The 14,911-nt window shown below is 37.2% G+C and overlaps 2 protein-coding genes across 2 annotated transcripts; both read left to right on the forward strand.

Annotated features, from left to right (window-relative positions):
• Positions 1-4,415: 4,415 nt before the first annotated feature.
• On the forward strand, positions 4,416-5,682 carry LOC115956201. The gene is made up of 3 exons (XM_031074645.1): positions 4,416-5,052; positions 5,153-5,237; positions 5,320-5,682. The coding sequence occupies exons 1-2, from the start codon at positions 4,416-4,418 to the stop codon at positions 5,200-5,202; spliced, it is 687 nt and encodes a 228-aa protein (XP_030930505.1). The 3' UTR covers positions 5,203-5,237; positions 5,320-5,682.
• Positions 5,683-11,887: 6,205 nt separating this feature from the next.
• On the forward strand, positions 11,888-13,974 carry LOC115956202 (B3 domain-containing protein At4g01580-like). Its single transcript, XM_031074646.1, has 4 exons — positions 11,888-11,993; positions 12,891-13,232; positions 13,330-13,457; positions 13,693-13,974. Exons 1-4 carry the CDS (start codon positions 11,888-11,890, stop codon positions 13,972-13,974), a joined length of 858 nt encoding a protein of 285 aa, XP_030930506.1.
• Positions 13,975-14,911: the final 937 nt, after the last annotated feature.

Genomic DNA, 14,911 nt, shown 5'->3' on the forward strand with positions numbered 1-14,911 from the left:
ATTAGAACTTCCATTTGTAGCACCTGCATGAATACTTGCTCGTCCTTACATAAAGTAAAACAAAAGTAAAAAATTCTTGAATGTTAAATCAAAGGGTTTTTTCCAAATTGGGTTGGATTGAAGGGTTTTTTCCAATGCAACCCAACTCACATGACTCAGGTTAAGTTGGGTTAAATCAATGGGTTATATATAAATTTAGTCATATATATATAAAGTAGAATTTGGCTATATTCTTCATTATGTACGGAAACGTTTGTGATTTACACCGAAAAAAAAAAAAAAAAACACAGAATAAATTGTCCCTTTTCCAAGATGTTTGAAGCATGTGCAACATGCGCAAAAGATTGAGCATGAAGTCTTGGTTTAGTGCAAGACAGTGAGTTCAAACTTGTGTTGCAACCAAAAAACAAAAACTCCACCAATTGTTACAAATGTCATTAAGCTGATGCAATGAAGAGAAGACGCACATATTGGATTATGTAATTGGTTATAATTCTTTTAGAGAGAGTTTGAATCTTTGATAGTTGTTATACTTCAATATTAAAGCTTTAAAATAGAAATTTTTTTTAGAACTGTTGAAGCTTATTAATATTTCACACCTTCTGGATTCGCTATAGTTTTGGTGGTTGACTTAGATATTACCACAATTATATTCCAGATTTTCGTTGAATTAAATTTGCTGAGTTAGAGCTTCTCTTCACTGTTGTAATATAGTTGGCTGTTAAATCTCATAAAATGATAAAATTCTTTAAATTTAGAACGTTGGGAAAGCTGCAAATGTTAAACTACGAAAATTTTATCTAATTATTGTGTAATCATGACATGAGAGCAAAAATATAACCCCAATTTGCATTTTTGGCCTAAGTACAGAAACAGAGGGAATGATGACATTATTGATCATTGGCCCGTAAAACACATGATCACTTCTCTGGCTTTCATTGAAATTTGAAATTAAGCAAACTAAAGGATGGAGTTACTCTGCCTTGAATGTCATAGAGTGACCATAGGCTAAGCCATTGCCATAGCTTGTCCTTGTCCAATGCTGGATGGTTGTCATTGCTTGGGTCCACACTGTGAAATTTCCAAAATACAAAGTCATTAGTGCCCCCCCACTAGGAACTCGAGAGTCCAGGGTATAGGTTAAACCCTTTGTGAGATTTGGGGTTGTTTAGGATGCCAGAGTGAGCACCGAAGATAGTCTCAATTGTTGCTTTGCCTTCAAAAACTTACTAATGTTTGGAGTTTATGCATTTCACTACCCCTGTGACAGAACATAGCAATATTTAGTATTAAGTGACCATCTAAGGTTAATATAAACTTTTATGTTATCTAAACATCCGTTTGGGATGTTCTAGTTGATGGTGTTTTCGTAGGTAGTCAATGTGAATCTAAGCTCTTTACAATTCATTGGTGCCACTAGTGCTGCAGGTGGTTTTAGTGTGTGAGCTCCATTTGGGCATAGATATAAGTTTCATAGGTACGATCGAACTCTCTTGGCTAGAAGTTTCATATGTACAATTGCACCAGATTACTATCACGCTCTACTTTAGTCGGTTGTTTTTGCATATAGTCTCAATATATGCTACAAATTTGATTAAACAAATAAAATTTAAGCTTGTACGGTTTGTAATTAAGCTTGTGAAATCACTTGTAATTAATTAATAAAATGTTATGAGCTTAAAACCATAGTTATTGCTCTGCCTAATAAGTAGACAATTTAGTATTTCTTCTTCTAACATAGGGGTATCCAAGATTACAAACATTGTTATTGTGATGCAAAAAACATTGTTACATTGTAAGTTATAAATTACCTTTGCTGAATTGAAGGTTATATTTTTACAGTCTAGTAGAATACTGTTTGACTTCGATTTACGTATTCAAGTGGTATATTTTGAATATGCACAGCCTCGATTGTCTTCTTGGAAAACAATGGCCTAAGTTTAAAGAAACAAATAATTGTTAATCAGTGATATATGAGAAAACATAAAGACGCTTGACACATTACCTCTTGTTGTTGACGTAAATGAAAAGTTAGTTCGTGCTCCTTGCACCAAAGTTGGAGAGCACAATTTAATTGCAGCATGCAACTCCTTAAGTTGTCCCCACTTTAGCTGCCTTAATAGTCCTAAAATTATTAAAAGCTATGGATTATTAACGAGTACTTTATTCATATAATTTTAGAAGCGTGCAAAATATGCTGCTCACCATATTCTTCAAGAGGAATGTAATTTTAGACATTGACATGATTAGTTTGAGATAACTAAAAGGCTTACGTAATTTCCAACACTAAAATTTATAAGAAATATATATTTACATAGAAATATAATAACAGTATTTGATGAGGATTATACCATGTAATAATTTACATAGCTTCCATTTCTTGCAATATAAAGTGCTACTTGAAATGCAATGTCTTTAGTAGACCTTATAATAGTCATTTTGTTCTCATTCATTGAAACATTGTTAATGACTAATGCAATTAATGTAGCACAATATTTCTATTATGATAAAAAGATTTTGCGAAATCATCAACTTGGATTCATCTTACAGCCATAAGGATGCTCTAGTACCCTCCTCTAAGTTTGGTTCAGATTGAAAACCCTAGTATTTGATGGTGTTAGTTAGCTTTGAACCCTGTCCAGCATATGAACATGGGGCTGAAAATGGTGGACATGAACAACCTAGATCTTTTAATATTTTTTGCAGGTCAATTTTGTTGTTCTTTTACTTTCTGCCCAATAATCCCTGAAGATTTTGTGTACGACTAGAAGCAGACAGAAGATTCCATGCTTTGCATATTACATATCACAAACATAATGTTAAATTAGTATGATGTCTCACTATCACAAACATAATCTACTTATGCAGATTGTATGGGAGCCGTACACGCATACGCTAGGCTCCCTACCTGCGTATTGCACTGCTGGGCAGCATATTTGGAGGGCCGAGGTGCCGTTGATATTCTTTTGGATAGTGGAGTGGCATCATCCTGAGCGAGTCCTCCGTCAGTTTGGGATGAAACAACCAGTTCCAAGTGTCGTGGATACGTCGACTACCCTTCACAAGATATCCCTTCAGGGTAAATGGGAGAAGAACTGGGAGGTAGAACATGATCCCTTTATTCGGCAATGGGCCAACCGAGTGAATGTAGTTTGCGGGTCCGATCTCCTAGACGATGATGATACGTATCTCGTTGAGTACATGATGTGGTACAATCGCCACACAAGGCGGTACATAACACCAGAGTCTGCGTATTGGGAACTCATGGTGAGGCAACAATTCCTATTTTATGGATGAAACCATTGTTGGATTAAATATCCTCAGCAGCTTTCTCTGTCATTTTGTTTTAAAGTCAAAAAATACTGCATGACATGTCATTATGTTTTAAAGTCAAAATACTGCATGATTTAAGTTGTTCATAATAAACTGAATTTGTCTTGATCCAATTTGTTTGCATGAGGAATGGTTAATGGGCAATGACTAATGATGACCACACCTTTGTTCATATAATTACATTCAACTTTTAAAAAGGGTGGGTTGGGTTGGGTTTTATTGTATTTTATTTTATTTTTTGTTTATTTATTTATTTTTTTTTTTTTGGTTGGCTTGTACTTTAAAATGGACGGTGCAACTCTGTGTAGTAGTGATAAATTCACATTTCATGATAGTTTAGATAGCCTTTCCTTCAGGACTGATTAATGTATTACATATTCCTTGATAGATATTACCTCTAGGATTGGGAAGTCCCTTACTAAACTGTTGGTAGAATGCAATTCCCAACAGCTTAAAGGTCATTTAAAATCTTGCAAGTATGCAGCAAGGAGATGTGCATTTATACTGGATTCAAGTATGATATATGTTCTAAGTTTTTGGTACTTCCCTTAATTGAAACTTGAAGCTTGCGTTTGATATTTTCAATTCATTTGATTTGGGCGTGTACGTTAGGAAATAATAACTTCAAAATATGTGTCCTGATTGCAATGTGATATTAATGGAGTTGTAAATCTGGTGAAGCCTAGATACAGAAGTGAAATTATGATATTTTCACTTATGCTAAGATTGAACTTATGTACAACCAACTATACGTGTTTTTTAGGAGTATTATCTCAATGTTTAGATTGCATAGCGATAAACATAACAGGAAACTGAAAATTCCTGAGTGTTGGGTTGGAACTATAAAATTTTGCACAGGGGGGGGGCCAACCCCTATTTTTATACACTGTCTTTTTAAAGATGCTTCATAATTATAAGTAATATAAGGATTTCATTAGCTATGTTTGCTACTTTTTCTTTTGATTTTGGAATAGATTTATCCAAGTTTTGCATCATACTTGCGTTGTTGCTTTTATGACGCCCTTGTTTTGTAGGTTCGGACGATGATTAAGTCTATATCGAGGTGCGATGAAGGTTCTGACATGCATACTGACCTTACATTTACACTAGAGCTTGTGGAGGAGCTAGGCCGACTTAAATTGGCGAATGCGCTTGCAAAAGCAGTTGACATTGATACACAGGCCCCAGTTCGTGGCGGGCAACGTGGTGGGTCTCGTGGGGGTGGACATCGTGGAGGTGGTCAAGCTGGTCGTAGCCGTACGACCGAGTCGGCTCCCATCTACGAGGAAGGGAATGAGGAGGGTGTAGAAGAGGCATGGCTTGGCACTGATTGGGTACTGTCTGATGACGACGGCAGGACACCGCGATGCACGCCTGGCGATGGTGCTGGGCCATCCCATAGCGTCGATCATCAGGGCACTGTTCCAGCCCACACTACATCCCATGGTGCTAGCACGGACTTTGAGGGCCCTCCTCGTATGTCGCCCCCAGTTTTCAGTGGATCTGCCCATGATGGTGGATGCATATTTGTCCCCACACCAGGCATGCCCACCCCACCTCTAGTGCATGTGGACCCCACCATGTCAGCTCCATCTCAAACCCCCCATGGAGAGGCTGTACAGATTGAGCAGATACCGGCTGAGGACATTGAGCCCGTGGAGGCTTTGCGGAGATCGCGACGCCCGCGTGCGCATGCTCCCGATTGCGGGACCGGTGATGGTATGTACTTCGTCTACACTTCCCATCTTCTTGAGCTACATGTACTGTGCATTTGATTGATTATGTTAATTTAATTATGCTGTTGTGTCTGATGAAACAGGTAAGATTAGACCTGTCAGGGCATATGGGCGGAAACGAAAAGATCATTAAATGCCTTAGTGTATGCTTATACTTCCTGCCTATAGGTGACTGCATAGTTACGTTTCACTTTTCTTCTAAAGTCGTATTTTTTTTTTAAGACCTAACTGCAATGGTGGACACGAAAAGGCCATTGAGCTGGATTGTCCTTGTGTGCTTATTCTTCATGTGTATAGGTGACTGGAATAAGCATGCAAAATGTTCTACTAATTGGGGAGAATCTTGGTGGCTGTGCATCTATTTCTGGATCATTGCTTGGGGAGAATACTGGCTGTCAATGTGTTTGTTGTCAAGAAATTGATATTTTGGAGAAAACCCATAAGGCGTATTGTATTTATTGATGTATTAGGAAGTTTTTCTGCACTTGGAGTTTTGATTGCAATTTGACAAATATCTGGATTGGTATTCATTTGAAGCCAAACTTTCTTGTGTTTTTGTATGTTGTTAGCTACAGTAAAGTGGGTTGTAAGAGAGTAATTTGTTTTTTTATTTTTGTTATTTTTGTGAGAAACAAATGTGTGGTATTGTTGATAAGCAAGAAGAAGTAATTTGATACTTTCTGTAAAAGAGTTTGATGACCAAGTTTATGCGGATCAATGGCAGAACCAACTCCTTTGTAGCAAATCATTTATCCGAGTCTCTACAATGCTTGGCTAGGTATGTGTCTCTCTCCTAATTTTCTGATTCGCCTTCCCTACAATTCCTAGATTGGTACATCCTCCTTCCCATTTTCTTATTTTGAATCTCCTTTAAATCCCCTCCTCTCTAGAATGATTACATCTGTGTACATTTGATTACAAGTTCGTTAGTAGGAACTTTGGAGAATAGAATTTATATTTTTTTTTCTGAGTTCTAAAGCAGCTCACAATATAACTTACCCAAAGCTGAAAACGGCAAAAATCTTAGTTATGTGTGCATGTTTTGTTCCTTTCGCTTCTTAGGGTTTGTAATTGTTATTTATCATTGTATATATTACCTTTTCATTTTGGTAGCAAATTGGGAACCCAATGAGAAACATTTAATTGATTATTGATTTTTTCATCAATTAGCCTTCTTATTTTATGATTTTCAGTATATATATATATATATATATATATGTTGTGTGTGTCATTGGCCAATGAATCAAATCTTGTCCATCATTTGCTTTAATGAAATGATGGAGGCGTTAATGAAAAATTTGCATACTGTTTGAATGTTACTTTTATTGTTTGTGTATTGCCGTTTTTTGGGTTTGAATTATTATCTATGCTTACAAAGGTATATGCATTTTTCTCAATAATTTTCGGTTAGTATCTAATGTCTCCTTCACCACAACACATTAAGACGTTGGAGAAGTGGCCAACCTTCAGAATCCTGGGAGGCTCATAAGGCAGCAATCCAAGCACTCATAAAGCTGCCTTCAGGCGAGCTTGTTACAGGTATAATATGATTCAGTAGATGACTGTTCTGCTAGATATTGTTTTAGATTTTGTTGGTAGTTGGAACTGGTTACATCAGATTGGAATGCATAGATCCAACTATGTCTTTCACTATGAACTTATGGGGTTCATTTTTATGCTACCACGATTTTAGGTTCAAGTGGTACAACTTTAAAACTTTGGAGAGGAAGCAAATGTACACATACTTTTGTTGGGCATACATGTATTTTTTCCATTTATTTTCCTTCATTGTGCTTTATATATATATATATATATATATATATATCCTTATCTGCAATGTGTTGAAATCATGTGGGAATGAAAATAATTGTAGATTTTGCAAACTAACGATGCTGTAAAATTTTCTTCTTACATGTCTGTTTGGTGATCATCAAACATATTTTCTTTGAGCTTCCTATAAGTTAGAAGTGGAAGAAGCATTTAATAAGACTTCTGATCTACAAGTTGGCATTAATTGACTAAACTGTTGACATGGGTAATCCTCATATGTTTAGTGCTTTACATGGTTTGATTGCTAAAAAATTTAGACATGATGATCCCTCTTTGTCTCCTGTGGAGTATTTGGTGGGAAAGGAATGCTTGCACTTTTGACGGAAGTGAGATTGATTCTTGATTTGAAGTTGCTCTTCCGGACTTTATCTAAGCGGACTAATGCTTTGGCATTCATTACCAATCTGACTGGTTTTGTATTTATCTTCACATGATTGAGAGTTGTGTTATTTGCTTCAAACTTGGCTTTATAATATGGCTTTATATATCATTGATAAAACAGATCAAATATAGGCTGATGCACTTGTTCTGAGGGGGATCAGTTGCACATTTGAGGAAGGGCACAAAATACGTATTGTTGGCAGAATTGGCAGTGGCAAGACCACTCTCATAGAGATGAACCTGTTTTGTCTAGTGGAGCTAGCTAGAGGGAAGATATAGTAATGTATCTATTGAAACCTGTAGTATTCCATGTAATGTTCACTTTTTACGTAACTTTTAAATTTTAAGTGTTCATTTTTTTTCTAATTCAGAATAATATTACAAGGTACATCATAATTTTAGGGTTTATTTACTGTATTTGGGATTTAAGAACCTTTATATAGCTGTGTTATTTTTTTTTTTAGTTGGTTGTTGTCAATTTTTATTCATGGTCATTTGGTTCTGGACTTTCTATATTGTGGCTATTAAAATTTTCAGAATTGACTTGAAGAATTTAGATAATTTTCTAATGTTGGACGATTTATCATGTATGAATAATTCCAATCCTATCTTTTTTAAACTTTGAATTTTCTTTGATTGGTATGGATTGCAGTGAATCCTCCAACGAGGAGGATTTCCAAATCGTTCATGTAGAGGTTATGCAATTCATTGTTGTTTTTTACGTCATGTACATTCGTTAATCGTGGCTCATTATGTATAGGCTGATCTAGTATTTTGTAACTACACAATAATGGACTGCAGTGAATCAAATAGACGGGGTACGACCAAAGTTGACTGAATAGGATCAAATAGAGTAAATAGAATGTAGCACACCGATTTTCCTAGAAACCACAGTGGACCGAATAAGACCAAAGTAGATATAATGGACCGAATAAGACCAAAGTAGTCTAAAAACAAAAATAATAAGGTAATTTTTCCATATATACATATCTGCCAGTGAAACAATTGGAAAACGATGACACTTCTACTTAAAGCACACATGAAAGTAGTTACTTGGAAGTATACATATCTTACTAAATACCACAACAAGAAGTCGTACTTTTGCATTCATGAATCCGTACGTTGTCTCATGGGTGCATCAACTTCATCATGCCCCACAACATGAGCCACCACTTCATTCAACATGTTTGCACTCAACGTTGCGATCCTCCTTGCATGGTCACGCTCCTCAATGGCAACTTCCAACTGATACCTTAACAAAGTGTGCCTAATGTCTCCACTGCCATAGTTGGTTCCTTCGCTTTGAGAAGTGCTAGGTGAAGTTGAGGTTGATATGTTTGGAGTTTCCCACGATGTAGACATTGCAGGCCGGTGATAAGCATAGATGCAACGCACCTCTATGGCAAGTACAAAGGAAAGCTGTTGATAGCAATGGCAACAGATGGTAACAACGAGGTTTATCCACTCGCATTTGCCGTTGTCGAAAGCGAGAGCACGGAGACATGGGGATGGTTCTTGGCATGCCTGTTGACCTATGTTACAGACCGCACCAATTTGTGTATAATATCCGGCAGGCATCGTGATACAATCATGCTTCGATGACACCACTAGGGGCTACTTGCAACCGCCCTTAACCCATCACCGGTATTGCCTCCGCCATTTAGTAAGCAATGTTAACACTAACTTCAATAGTGTGCCGTTGAAGAACTTGGTATGGAACGCAGCAACTGCGAATCAAGTTAGGAAGTTTGAGAACACCATGGATTGCATCAAGAATGTCAACCCGGCTGCGTACAACTATCTTAAGGAGGTAAATCAAGAAAAGTGGACACTTGTACATGACCATGGGCACCGATATGGGGCAATGACAACCAACCTGTCAGAGTGCTTCAATGGGGTACTTAAGGGCGCACGTAGCTTGCCCATAACTGCAATGGTGAAGTTTACATTTTACAAGGTGAACTCATACTTTGACGAACGTCGAAACAAAACCCTTGAGAAGTTGGAAGAGGGGCAAGTGTGGTGCAAATATGCCTATGACAATTTCGAGGAAAATCAAGAGAAGGCGAAGCTCCATATTGTTAGAAGGATGAGTGCGCAACAACGGTTATATACAGTGGAGACACAGTCTTCACTGTTGAACACTGGCGGGGGAGATCACACCCATAGGGTTTCCCTCATAGACATGACATGCACGTGCGGCAAATGGGAAGCAAACAAGATCCCTTGTTCCCACTTGATAGCAGTTTGTGCCAAACACAACCATGATGCCACTGAGTATATGGATCATTTCTACCGCCTTGAAGAACGGTATCACAGCTATGAGCCTATATTCCAACCACTAAAAGATAGGTTAGAATGGCCGGAGCCAGCAGAAAGGAGAACCGTGATGCCAAACCAGCGGTTGATCCGTGAGAAAGGTCGGCCCAAGTCCACGAGAATCCGCAATGAGATGGATGACGAGGATAGGGAGTTGCCAACCTCATTGTGGATTGAGAATGGACCAAAGTTGAAGTGTGGGTTGTGTCGCCAAGAGGGTCATAACCGTCGTACATGTCCAACTCGAAATGTGGCTTCAACAAGCCATGGTGCTATGTAGCAGGTAACAATTACAAATCATACTAACAAGGGGGTATCATAAGTTATTCTTCTTTACATGTTTAGATATTACATTATATGAGTTATAATTAAGATGTGGGCAGTAATTTGTAGATCGGAACCATGATAGTAATACCATTGTATCAAATGTAGCTCCACTTTGGGCAATCTTGTGATTACTTCTTCAAGTAGTTGCAGTTAGTCTTAACTCCTACATATTACCATTCCAAGTCTTTTGTCCCAGTTTTGGTGTTCTTTCAATCTTATTGTTTGTCGTGTACATATTCTAGTATTCATGAGGTCTCTATTCCCCTAACTGTATATGTTTTGCTGCAGATTTGTAATTGTTGCCAAGGTGTAACTGTAGATGCTCCTCATTTAAGCAGGCAAGCCTGAATGCTCTTCTATATTTGTCAATTCAATTTATTAATTACCATGGGTTGTATACTAATTTCTGTGTTGGCTACTCCTCAGAAAGGAGGCAACTTCTGAAAAGAACAAAAAGAAGGTGTCACTCAAATGCTATGACTCCATGTTTGCCTAAAACCATTGTTGGCGGATGCTGTCCAAGTTTCAACTTACAATTGTGAAGAATGTTTAAAATGCAGAAATGGAACTTTTTATTTTTGTACATCAACTGATTTAAATGCATAGAGGCTCTTTACTTACAAATAAGCTTGTATATATGGATGATTTTTTTATTCGCGTAATGCAAATGGGGGAATGTTACTGATGGATGTGGTTGGTTATGATTTGTATGGATGACTTGTTGTTCACAGCATGGTTGTCAGTAGGTCCACTTTTACTATGAATAAGCACGATACTGAATGGGTGTGAACAGTGCAAGTCGCAAGCAAAACTACAAGTAGAAAGGTTATACTAAATGAAACTCGATTTTCCAGATAACGAGTTACGTTGCAGTCCATTTTCAATCCCCTTCGACTGTATCCATTCTCAATTCTCAAGTATCTGGGTTACTCGATTTCTCTAAATCCGAGTTACGTTGAACATAACTCGATTTATAGGATACCGAGTTACGTTGGAGAGCTCTCTACACAACTAGATTCCTCTTGGACTGTATCTGGACCAGTCCAAATAGCTGGACTAGGTGTTTGAGCCCAGTCAAGGTAACTCGATTTCCGTATAACCGAGTTATGTTGAGAAGAACTCGCTATCTGTAGCTTCGAGATACGTTGAAGACCATTGTGCACACTTAGATTCCTCTTGGACTGCCTTTGGACCAGTCCAAATATCTGGGCTGGGTCAGGAAGCCAGTCAACGTAACTCGATTTCGTTATTACCGAGTTATGTTGAAAATAACTCGATATCTCTAACGTCGAGATACGTTGAAGACCATTTTCTACATGTAGATTCCTCTTGGACTGCCTCTGGACCAGTCCAATTATCTGGGCTGGGTTAGGAAGCCCAGTCAACGTAACTCGATTTACGTATTACCGAGTTACGTTCAGAAGAACTCGATTTCAGTAGCTTCGAGATACGTTGAAGACGTGTCTACAGTTAGATTCCTCTTGGACTGCCTCTGGACCAGTCCAATTATCTGGGCTGGGTCAGGAAGCCCAGTCAACGTAACTCGATTTACGTATTACCGAGTTACGTTCAGAAGAACTCGATTTCTGTAGCTTCGAGATACGTTGAAGACGTGTCTGCAGTTAGATTCCTCTTGGACTGCCTGGGACCAGTCAAATTATCTTAACTCGATTTCTGTATAAGCGAGTTATTCGCATGTAACTCGATTTCTGTAGTATCGAGTAATTCTACTTTAACCTGATGTGCAGGATATCGAGTTACTTCCAATCGAGTTACCACACACAACATGGATTCCTCTGAGATACACTGCGCACAGCATGGACTCCTTTTAGTCCCAGTACACATAACTCGATTTCTTAATAATCGGGTTATGTGTATGACCAACCCACTATTTAGTGCTCAAACGTACGAAGCAGCAACTGTTCAACTTCTTCTCAGCGAAAGTTTGGAGAACCAGAACAATGGCTTCTCAATGGCGGAGAGACAACGACGATGGTCCTGCTGATCGGTCCCTACACTTTTTCAAGATTATTCTGCCGAATGCTATTCAGGAAGGAAAGCTTGTAAGTATGCTCAAATTTATAAACTAGATTCCTCTGAAAATTAGCTAATATACACTTCGTACACTTCATCTTCTTTATTTGTGATTCTTGAAAAAATGTACATTTGTTACATGTAGTCAGAAAAACTTTCATTTTGCAATACGTAGGTTACACTTTAAGAAGAACACAGTCACATAACAGAGTACTTTTGCATCGAACACTTTTATATGAACAAAAAATGAAACAGGGATAAGCGCATGGTAGAGATAGAGGAAAAATAAATACAGAGCAAGAGCAGATGGCATTTTTTTGAAAATGTGATAGGGCTTATAGGGTCACCACAGATGTATAACTCAATTTAAACTGTGAAACTGTGTCCTGGGATCAAACTAGGATACAGAAATCGTTCACTCTTTTTATCATTTGTTTTTTAGAGTTCACAAACTTATGAAGTGGCTAAGTGGTAAAAATTACTACGTCTAAATCCAAATCCTGCCCATAAACAAAAGTGGGTCATCTTCAATGTTTCCCCAACACCCCAAAACCAAATCACAGACACATTATCAAAATACAACATTTCCCCAAAATTTTTTACATTTCAACAACAACAGAGAAATGTAAAATGTTGACAGCTGTTGATGGTTATTTTGGTTATAAGATTAGGTTGTATAATTTGGTTTCAAAATTCATAAGATTTGTTACTGTTATAGCTATTAAATATAACATCAATGTTGCAGGATTACATTTTATTTTGTTTGATTTTCTTTTCTTTTTTGTGTGGGGGTGGGGGGCTGTAACTAAGAAGTATTCTGCCATCATTCAAACTTTTATTTTCTAGCATTGTGTATAAGGATTGATTGCATGTGTTTATTTCCCTAGCCTGCATTTATGTTATGGAGATTCTTTTTACAACGGATTCCAGATAAGTTCGTGCAGAAATTTGGAATGGACCTGTCAGATATGGCCTTTCTCACTATTCCAAATGGTAGAAAATGGAAAGTCAAGTTGACACAACATGCTGGGGGGGTTTGGTTTCAAAATGGTTGGTCCGAATTTGCAAGCTCTCATGGTGTAGCCGTGGGGCACTTACTGGTTTTCAAATATGAAGGAAATTCAAAGTTTGATGTACTCATATTTGATGCCACTGCAACAGAAATAGACTATACTTTAGACGACGAACTCCAAGTTCATAGGATCGAAGATGATGAGAGTGATGACAGCTCTGTTGAAATCATCAAACACTTTTATAGGGGAGAGGGTTCAGGTTTGAATGTTACATTTTTGTAAGCAACTGGTTGATTTGTTTAGCTTCTGCTCTATTAATTTTATGTGCATGACTTCGTATTTTCAACTTCTTTCAGGATCAGCCCATCCTAAGAAAGACGGTGGTGTAGCTAAAAATCTTGTTATAGCCAATGCTTTTAAATCAGAAAATCCCCTTTTCACTGTTATCATGCGTCCATCCTACGTTAATGGCAAGGATCGTGCGGTAAGCTTTTAGCTTCACTAAAATGTAATATTTTTGTAATTTAGAAATGCAACTCCCATTAACTATCATTTTTCATAGATCAATTAGAAAGATTGTCACACTAGATACTTGTGGCTGGACATTTTGTTGGTAATGATTTTTTCTTATTTGTGTTTTTAGGTGAAAAGATGTAGATCAATTAGATACTTGTTGCTGGAATATATTTGTTAAATATCTATTATTGTTCCTTGTACAGAGTTTACCCCAAGACATTATCAACTACTTACCAAGAGACGGGTTTACCAAGGACTACACCAAAGCAAGTATACTCCCTGTCAAGCTCCAGATTGTGGACCGATTATGGCCTGTGAAGCTATACATTTATGAACGAAGTGGGGGTTCATCATGTGTCGTATCAGCTGGTTGGTCTGCATTTGTGAGGGAAAATAGTTTGCAAGTAGGAGATGTTTGCGTATTTGAGCTGATTATGAGGGACGGTGTTGTGTTAAACGTCCACATTTTCAAGTGCCAAGACTAAGTGGTTAGGGTGGATGTCTAATTCAGAATAATATTATGTGATGTTTAGAGTGTGTTTACTTTGCAACTTTACTATTCATCCCTATTTTGTTCATCCCAGTTTGCAACTTTATTGATTGGGTACTTTTGTGATGTTTAGAGTTTCACTCTTGGAAAATTTTTAATTACTATGATGAACTTTCATATGTATTTTAAAATGAATGTGATGCTGTATTTTTTTCTGCGCTTTTGTTTGGATTTTGGCCTTTTTGCATGTCATTCAATTATATTACATTGAATGGCGACTCTTGGATTTTATTTTAGGGGGGTCAACATTGTTATTGCTATAGGATTTTGTTCTTTTCAGATGACATTGTTGTATGTTTTGTATATATTGTAACACTTTAATACAATAACACCATGTGCAATAATTTTTAGTCATTATTTTTGATGTTTGCAAATTTAGATGTTTAAAAAATAAGTGAGAAGTTAATCCATCAATTGTGTCAATCAATATAATGTGGCAAATTGAAAAGCTTGATAGCTAAATTTTCAAAATTTCACTTGGTAGCAATTTTTCAAATGTTATAGATGAAGTTAACTTCTTGTAAACTGCAAGGACTAAAATAGGTACTGTTTTATTCAATGAACTTGATGAATCGTTGCTCAAAGAAAAATATCATTGTTTCCTGAAAAATCTTTGTATCTTACAAATGAATAACACAAAATACTGGTGAAATATGTACCAATACGCTATTTGCAGCCAAATTTTCCACGGCTCCTTTGCCAGCTAAAAAACCACGACCAAGAGGACTGTATGGAACTATTCCAATGCCAAGCTCCCTGCATGTACAAAAACATTAAAATTCGAGAGAGCATACTCATGCTTCTGGATAAGATAATTAAATTATATTGAAATCAAATCTACACAAAATGGATGATATTTTTTTTTTTTTTGT

Source organism: Quercus lobata, chromosome 8, assembly GCF_001633185.2.
Source record: "Quercus lobata isolate SW786 chromosome 8, ValleyOak3.0 Primary Assembly, whole genome shotgun sequence".
In the NCBI taxonomy this organism is placed as follows: Eukaryota; Viridiplantae; Streptophyta; class Magnoliopsida; order Fagales; family Fagaceae; genus Quercus; species Quercus lobata.

Excerpts from the sequence above, each read along its gene's own strand:
- LOC115956202 (XM_031074646.1), top strand. The coding sequence starts at position 11,888 with ATGGCTTCTCAATGGCGGAGAGACAACGACGATGGTCCTGCTGATCGG. Across the intron at positions 13,233-13,329 it reads TTATAGGGGAGAGGGTTCAG|GATCAGCCCATCCTAAGAAA; the intron begins GTTTGAATGTTA and ends AACTTCTTTCAG. Across the intron at positions 13,458-13,692 it reads TTAATGGCAAGGATCGTGCG|AGTTTACCCCAAGACATTAT; the intron begins GTAAGCTTTTAG and ends TTCCTTGTACAG.
- LOC115956201 (XM_031074645.1), top strand. The coding sequence starts at position 4,416 with ATGCATACTGACCTTACATTTACACTAGAGCTTGTGGAGGAGCTAGGC. Across the intron at positions 5,053-5,152 it reads CGATTGCGGGACCGGTGATG|GTAAGATTAGACCTGTCAGG; the intron begins GTATGTACTTCG and ends CTGATGAAACAG.